The sequence below is a fragment of the Populus trichocarpa genome, chromosome 1 (assembly GCF_000002775.5).
Source record: "Populus trichocarpa isolate Nisqually-1 chromosome 1, P.trichocarpa_v4.1, whole genome shotgun sequence".
NCBI classification, from domain to species: Eukaryota; Viridiplantae; Streptophyta; class Magnoliopsida; order Malpighiales; family Salicaceae; genus Populus; species Populus trichocarpa.
The window spans coordinates 37,980,003-37,988,391 of record NC_037285.2 but is presented as its reverse complement, the minus strand read 5'-3'; the positions used below and the strand labels follow the sequence as shown (position 1 = coordinate 37,988,391).

General features: G+C 35.7%; 1 protein-coding gene across 4 annotated transcripts; it reads right to left on the bottom strand.

Moving 5' to 3' along the window:
- Nucleotides 1–1,651: 1,651 nt before the first annotated feature.
- LOC7485085 (probable WRKY transcription factor 20) lies at nt 1,652–7,990 on the bottom strand. Of its 4 annotated transcripts, none has more exons than XR_008060302.1 (7): nt 7,752–7,990; nt 6,221–6,379; nt 5,123–5,663; nt 4,876–5,008; nt 4,639–4,797; nt 2,530–3,072; nt 1,652–2,073 (listed from the first exon to the last, which is right to left on the bottom strand). XR_008060302.1 is itself a non-coding variant. In XM_024587806.2 (6 exons), exons 1-6 carry the CDS (start codon nt 7,947–7,949, stop codon nt 2,592–2,594), a joined length of 1,671 nt encoding a protein of 556 aa, XP_024443574.1. In that variant the 5' UTR covers nt 7,950–7,990; the 3' UTR covers nt 2,188–2,591. The 4 variants fall into 4 exon arrangements, 2 of the variants coding, with proteins under 2 accessions (XP_024443574.1, XP_002298853.1); XR_002978449.2 differs by having other exon boundaries at nt 5,120–5,663; nt 7,752–7,989; XM_024587806.2 differs by lacking the exon at nt 1,652–2,073 and having other exon boundaries at nt 2,188–3,072.
- Nucleotides 7,991–8,389: the final 399 nt, after the last annotated feature.

The following is an 8,389-nucleotide window of genomic DNA, read 5'->3' as shown; positions in this document are numbered from 1 at the left end:
TTAAAAACACATACATTTTCCATTAAACTAACAACTAATCACAATAGATGAACAATAAACATTAAAGTACAAATTTAAAATGTATTAAGAAGGGTTGTGTTCATTAAGCTACACCCTAGGGCAAGTAGTATACTTTTAGTTACAATGTTGCCTTTTTTCTGGATAGTCGTGCTCCTTTTCTTCTTATTTCCTGCTTACTTTAAACCCTTTATTCTTCTATTCGTTTTCCTTTATTCTTTTCTCTCTTTTTTCTTATTTTTGCTTACTATTTTTCTCTTTTTTTTCTTAGAATTTCTTTCTCAATCTTCCTCTCTCTATTTCCTCTCTTTAGAAAGATAATCTCTTTTATAGGTTGTAACAAAATCAAGAAGTTACAAAATCATTCATCATTTCCTTAGTGGTTTTCCAAATATATATGGTTATGGAAGATTTCCCCCCCTTTTTTCTCTTCTATAACCTTCCCTGAAAGTTGTAGTATCTGGTTTTCTTTTATCCTTTTACTATGAACCTTATCAAGTGAAAATAACCTCAAAGTCTATTCTTTTACAAGTGACTTTTTTTTTTTAGTCAAGGTTGAATGGATATGATGGTACTTTGATGAATTAATCATGGAATTTGAGATGCAAACATGCCATTAAAGGACCTAAGAGATGAAGAGGTGATGCAGATGTATAACTAGGAATAAACCACACTTGATTTGGAGGTTCATAACTCCATATTCTTTGATCGAAAGATTGGATCTCAATCGGCTTAAATTTGTCAAAGCAAGGGAGGCTAACTAGGGATAAGATATCGGCGAGTTCTTCGAGACAAATAGTGTATAAGCATTTGATGTGGATGACTGATATTTGTAGAGAAAGTGTTTCCCAGTCGTTTGACGCCAACTAGAGCCTCTAGGGTAGTTGAAGACGCACCGCATTCATTCACTTGAAAGTGGTTTGGCGATTAGCCTTCTCGACTAAAAAAAAAATCAATATGCCATCCCTTCTCTTTATTAAAACACAAATGACATGTTGCTTCGTCTAAATCCTAAAAATTAAGGCTTTAATTAGGGGTATGAGAATTTTCATTCTAGTCTTTGTATTTTAAATTTTGATATATGCATCCTTAGTTAGCCCGAAAACTTTTTAATCCATGCAATCGCATCCTTGGCAATGTTGATTGTAATCCTCGTATTCACACAAATTATATAAATAGGTCCTTAGTTTTTAAATTGTGCACTTTGATCCTTAATTAATCATTAAATTTTTAATTTGTCTCAATTTGACCCCTAATTTAGTCAATTTTGGTCCTTAAATATACATGTCTTTTGCATCTTGATTCTCGATTTTGAATTTCTTTATATAAACCCCTAATTGGTCTTCAAATTTTCTTTTCCTTACAATTAAGCCCCTGAATTGACCAATTAACTTATTAAAATTCAAAATTGGTCCCCAAAACTTCCAATTCTTGTAATTTGACCTAAATTAAACTCATTAAAAGTTCAACTAAATGCTTAAACTTAATTATTTTGCAAGTTTGTCCTAATCAATTTGGTGCCAAATCCTCATTGTTTCCTTGAATTAGGCCCTAGCCCTCCAGTGATGTAATTGAATTTCCAGCCTTTGTTATTTTGTCTATATATATATATATATATATGAAAAAATATATATTTTTTATGTTTTTGGAGTTTTTTTTAATATTTTAAAATAAAGGAAAATATTTTTTACATAAAAGAATTTTAGGGGACCTAGAACTGGGTTGACACTTTATGTTATAAGTTTATTTTAATTGTATTATGTATTTTACTTATTTAATAAGATTCCTTATAATTATATCTAGATAATACATGGAGGAAGACATATTTCATACATTACATTCTCTCTAATACACTCTGTTAAACATGCATTAACATCTGCACTATCAAATTTCCCTGGATTACCTATTAGGTGGAACCATTCCAGTAGCGTTTGCAACAGGTTTATTCCATAGAGGTCTGCTTACCAGATTGCTTTATGCTACAGGGGCAAGGCACCAAAAGACAAGCCGCTCTTAGATAAACTCCGGTGAGAGAATGATCTAGGTCATTTTGTCCTGTCCCCGGAGAAAAAGAAGAGAGCAATTATTGTTGTTTGTGGTAGGAAAAAATTCCAAAGCAATGCATTCATCAGATTGGCTTCATAAATGAGAATCGTCTCTGGGCGGGCATTCATTCAATTGATAATACGATTCAAAATCACCAAACTTGCACGGGCTTGAGAAAAAAGTCCCGAAAATAAAAACTAGAATTGCAGGAATTTTGAATTATACATGCACAAGTAGATAATCACGATGTAGTCCTAACAAGCCAGTGTTTACAATGCTGCTGCATTCAGTGGTATTGCTTTCACACTTATACAAAACTTTGTGGTTAGCAAAGTTGATGAAATGGAAGCTGGAGAAAGATGAGCTTGCAAAGAGGAAGTTACGAACACCAAAGATGATGAGCTCTAAGACCATAAGCAAAGATATATATAGAGCAATACATATTCTTAAAATTCAGATTCTAACCTTTTGCCATTTACCAGCTGTAAGGCAAGGATGCGGGAAACAAATTTAAAACTCAGACAAACTTATGGACCCGTTAATAATCTTCCCATGTTCTGCGGATATGGATAAGGTGGAATTTCAATGCTACGGCTTTCACCTGGAATTTGCCTAGATCCATACTGATTCATGCCACCATTTAAAACACCATAGTAAGCCGTAATTGGGGTTGCATGAACTACTCTGAAACTAGAACCACTTGCTTGGTTCTCGTGTTTGATAAGTTCAGCATGCAAAGCTTGTTGCTGATCGCTGGACTGGTTTTCAGTTGTAGAACTGATCCCGACCCCAAGATCAAGGCTAATTGTCTCGTTTTCATCTGGTCTAATCCTTGAGGGTCCATTCACAGCTGATGGTCCCGCCATGTCATGACTGTTTGTCCTAGCTGTAGGTACATCATGATTGTGTTTCCCCTCATATGTGGTTATAACTGCTTTTGGATCATGCGATGCCCTCTCAACGTGCTTTCTAACTGGGCATCCAGCATTTGTGCATTTGTAGTAACTCCTGAAGAATCAGTAAGCATAAATATCTCATAAGAAACAACAGTGAAATAGGGAAGGAGTAGAAAATATTTTTTGAATAAATATTGACAATTTAGCTAGAAGACAGGGCAAGCTCATGCATAGAAGTTATAAAGCGTAGTTATATGTGCAAAGCAATAAATAAATAAATTTTAAAAAACCAGCTATGGTTCTGTGTGAGCACAACTCTGAGCATTACAATTGTTCTACATTGACATGGTAAACTATTGATATTTTTTGTTATTATTACATTAATCTCTAGGTCTCCACTATCAACTTCCAAGTTTATCCAGGGAATATTAATTAACATAAACAAACAACCTGTGCAGTCATTCAGGGTTTTTATTTTAGGTATTATTGATTGAAAAAAAAAATTGAATTTTCTTCAACATTGTCTCTCTTGTTGATGGTTCTACATCACATTTGGAACAAGGACAGATAATATTTTGATCAAAAGAAGGGGATGCTGGCATGGAATAAGAAGTGCAAAATCAGTATTAAATCCTTATGCTGACAAATTTTTCAAGAATGGGTGTGGATCCATCCTTGTTTTTAAGGACCAGCCATTAAAAAGTCTTAGTTAATAAGAGCTTTGATTCCAGCCCAATCAGATTTTAAGAGAGCAATTAAGCATTTCGCCAGTAAGTTTTAGCTTCATAGCACATATTTTCACCACATCATGTCTTATACTTCCGCTCTATCGAGAAGGGGAATTCCTTTTTCTTTTAAGATATATTCAGGTTATTAAAACATCTTCACAACCTTATTCTGCATTTGGCTGAACGTACACAATTTCTAGACAAGGATGCAATTGCAAAAACATCTAATTCAGGAAAAATTAAAACATTTAACAGGCTTAAGAAGATCTGCATTTCCCCAACCTTTTATTGAAGTTTCAAGAACAATACCTCAATAAGAAGTATGCCACCATACTTATTTATAGATTGAAAACAAAATTAGCAAATAATTAGATATCCTTCAAGCTCTTCCTATGAATACAAGAAAGTTGCACAAGCAAATGAAATAACCAGATTATTTTGGTTGTCTCCTTATCTTTGTGCATCTTTTTTTCTAAAAATGGATGGATATTTCCTTCCCTTCATGCATTCAGAATTTTCACTAAACCCAACATTTGTTAAATTTTCAACACCTTTATCTTGCTACAATAGCAATACTTAAGAATAAGAATTATCTTCTTTTGTCGGAATATAACCCAACCCCAGTGTCCTTCAGCAAAGCACATATTGTGAGACTAGTTTCACATTAAAAGCTAAATTTAATGAGATCAAATAAGTAGTTTATGGATCATGGTTAATTTCATGTCAGACACCTAGCCAGAAAGATTGGGCATTGATCATATTCAAAAGATTGTATCTGCTTATTCTGTCATTTTATCCAATATGCACAGCATATGACTGCTAAAAATGTACTGATGCACAGGACTATCCAAGAAATTCACTAAACTACTCAAGAAAAGAGTCATACATGATATAAAGGACCATAACAGTAAAAAAGCAGCAACTACTTAACTCATCAACACAAAACATACCTTGGATTAGGATTTCCTCTCACCACTTTCTGGCCATATTTGCGCCACCTGTACCCATCATCCAGTATATCAACCTCACTCAGAGTTTGCACGACAACACGTGGTTCCCGGATAGGTTTGACCACTGGAGTAACATCAAAACCTCCAGCATCCAACCTCCTGCTCAATGTAATTAGACCATCGCTTGGTTAGTATGTGTCTATTACAAACAACTTTAAGGGTGTTCTGAACTGATACCTTCTTTTTGAGAAGGGATCATCATCGTCTTCGGCACCTTCTCCAGTATCATCATTTGCTCCAGTAGACAGTTCAAGGGCACCATTTGGCTCGATAGCATGAGGCACCTGTCCATAAGCACCAGGTGACTTGTCTGCAATGAAAGTGAAAGAAAGGGAAGGGGAAGGAGTGAAGGAACGAACATTAGTTAATACATTAGGGAAGTAAAAAGCAAACTGAATTCCCTAAGAAGTTTAATCCATACCACCTTGGTTAGGCAGAGATGAAGACTTGTCAAATCTATCTTCCTGCATGGACAAAACAGAACCAGAGGCATATCGGCGGCTGGGTTGTGGTTTAGGATGATCATGTGTACCCTTGTAGATAATCTCTGTTATTTGTCCATCATGGGAGCGCTCAAATAACTTTTTCACTTCACAGTTAGGATGTGTACATTTGTAATAGCTTCGAGGGAACTCACTTCCCTTAACATGTTTCTGTCCATATTTTCTCCAGTTATATCCATCATCAGATGACATTGAAGGCGCAGTTCCTGCTCTATGATCAGACTGTGATGCCTGAAGCCCACTGCTAGAGAGCCCCGTTTGGTTTAGTTCATCTGAATCAACTTCAGCAGGTGCACTAGCAACTGAAGTAACCATGTGAAGGGATGCTGACAGACTCAACTCATTTGTGGATACTTCCATCTCACCTTTTACCAAAGGTGGTGAGGCAAATGATTGTGAATGGCACTGGCTTTGGACTTGAGCACATTGTGTGCTCCTCTGATGGTTTATATCTGCAGAAACCTAAAAATAATTGACGTGTTAGGCAAACAATTCCCCCCCAGCAAGGCCACTTGCAGATGTCATGAATTGAAATGAGATTATCAACATAAATAATTCTGAAAAGGGGAAAAAAGGATGATCAGGTATAAAAAGAAGCCTCGTTATTCAACTCTTAATTACACCTTTATGCAATTATTATTCTGAATGAGAATGAATAAAACCAATGGCTCATTGGCAGTGAATGTTTCGGTTAATATATGGCAATTGTTGAGAAATCTCAAAGTGGTTAATATAGGTCAAGTTTTGAGTTGGAGAAGCTATATATTTAGTCACTACCAGCATACAGGATAAAGGAAAGTAGGAGAAGATGCTGAGTAATGCAAGGAATTATAGAAGCTGTTATTTAAACATGAATGAGGTCTGAAAGTACCATATAATTATTGAAATAATTCAAGACTGGTAGCCTATCATGCAATTTAAGTCAAAAAAAGGAAATAGAAGAATAAATTACAAGAGCTCCAAATACTTAGAAGTCACCATGCAGTTTAAGGCAATCTGAAATCTCATTAAGAACTCACCATGTTTGACCTAGCATATGGTCTAAACTCAAAGTAGTCGGATTTTCTTTCTCCGCACGCTGTGGATGAAACAGTTGTAGCAGAATATGGAGTGGAGCTAAGAGAGCCAAGAGCTGTTCGAGGCTTAGTAAACGTACCAGTAGTGGGGGAAGGCTCTGCCTATGAAGCCAAGAAGATATTGAATCAGTCTTAAAAGATACTTCTAAAATGAAGTACAAGCAGATCAACTAAACAAAAATAAAAAAGAATAGAAAATCAAGATACATGGAAGCTGCATAATCCCTGAACATCCTAAGGCCCTCATCAAAAGCTCAACTGATAACTATGTTTTTTTTTATGCTACTGTCTCCACTCTCCATACTTTTTAACTGGTGCCAAATCCGTGAAGCTCTAAGATATACTTTCTTATCGGCATCAAGACATACAAAGATCAGCGCATATAAACACTTGATGAGAGCTAACTGATTCTCACCAGGTGACACAAGCATAAGGAAACTCAGCAAATATAAAAAGAGAGAACAAAAATTGAACCCACTAAAGGTGAAGAGAAGCTAAATTGTAACTTCAATTTTAAAATATTTCCATATAGCCCAATACTTTCAATCTAGAAATTAACACTCAACTGAACAAAGCCTCAAACCCAATTTCTCATGCTTGAGCACCAATATAATACATATCACATTCAAGCTTCAGCTATATAGATGGTCATGATGGGCAACCAATATATTCTCTCTACAGATAATCGAGTTTATTCTCGTTCCTTTGATTCACATATCCCTTGTAGCTTCTCCTTCCACTTTGTAGTCATATCGCATTTTAATATCAATCTCGTCATCAACGCATCTATTCCATATTCTTCACACAAACAAATGGAATAACACAATAAAAGCATAGACAATAAACAAACAGCACCACAAAGACTCATTATGTGAAAATCCAAAACAGGCATTTACAAAAAGAAAAGAAAACAGAACATAAAAAGGGAAAGCTCATACTGATAATACTAAAAAAGTCATATTCTCCTACACACTAGACATGGTACCAAATTCAGAGTTATTATATCATCAAGCATCAGAATCTAACTTCAGGTTCCAACATAAGCACTCCCAAATTACATGAATAAAAAATCTAAACAAGAAACGAAACAACACAAATATAATAACTGGCATTTCAAATTTCAAGCTGTTTTTTGTTTTTTAATGAAAGTAAGAGCATCTTTTCTTTTAAAGTCAATTCTCCACTTCTTGAACTCAGCGACACGAAGCTACAAACAACACCGTTCTTTTGATAGCTGTTAAATAGTAGAAATGACAATTTTATTTCATTTATAAACAATAATAACAACAACAACAACAAAAACAACTTTGAATCTTACATTAAAGAAAAAATTTAACTCCTCCAGTTCGCTCTACTTATCTCAGCTCCCAAACAGATCTTATTTCCTCTACTTTCTATCATTTTCTCAGCAATCAAACAGAAAAAACAAGAACTACGATCCAAACAACAATTAAGTGAAGTAGAAACGACTAACCTTAACATTAGAGAGAAGAACTGGAGACTCAAGAAACGAGGTCGGACTGAGTCCAGGAGGGATCGTGATGCAAGCCGACCTCGAGATCGGAAGCTTGGCCGGCGACATCAGCTTGTACCTAGCACCGCCGCCGCCGGACTCCGGCCTCGTTGGATCGCCGCAGTCGGAAACCTCAGAGCGAGAGGTATTGTTGTCCATTGTGAGTGAGTGAGTGAGTGAGTGTGGCCGTCTGGGTGAAGGTCAAAAGAGGTCTAAAAAGGAAAGGATGAAGGGGTAATACGGTAATTTAGGGAGAGTGCGTTGTGTGTTTTTCGGTCATAAGAAAAATTTGCAGCTGTGACTGTGACCGTAAGAACAAACGACAAGGAGTGTAAATGAAGTGTGTTTGTGACGGAAGGTATTGAGAGATAGAGATGCAAAGAGAGAGGTTGACTTGTTACATTGGATCTGGAGGGAGGGCTTTCATTTGATTGGCTTGTCATTTACTAAATCTAACCTAAAGTGTACCTTTTGTGTGGATAGTGTTTACTAGTTACCTAACTTGTGATACATAGTGTCGATCAAAAGTTAATTTGTAATATAAAAAAAGAAATATTAGGCGAGGCTAATTGTTTTTTTTACATTAAGCGTAAGTTGGT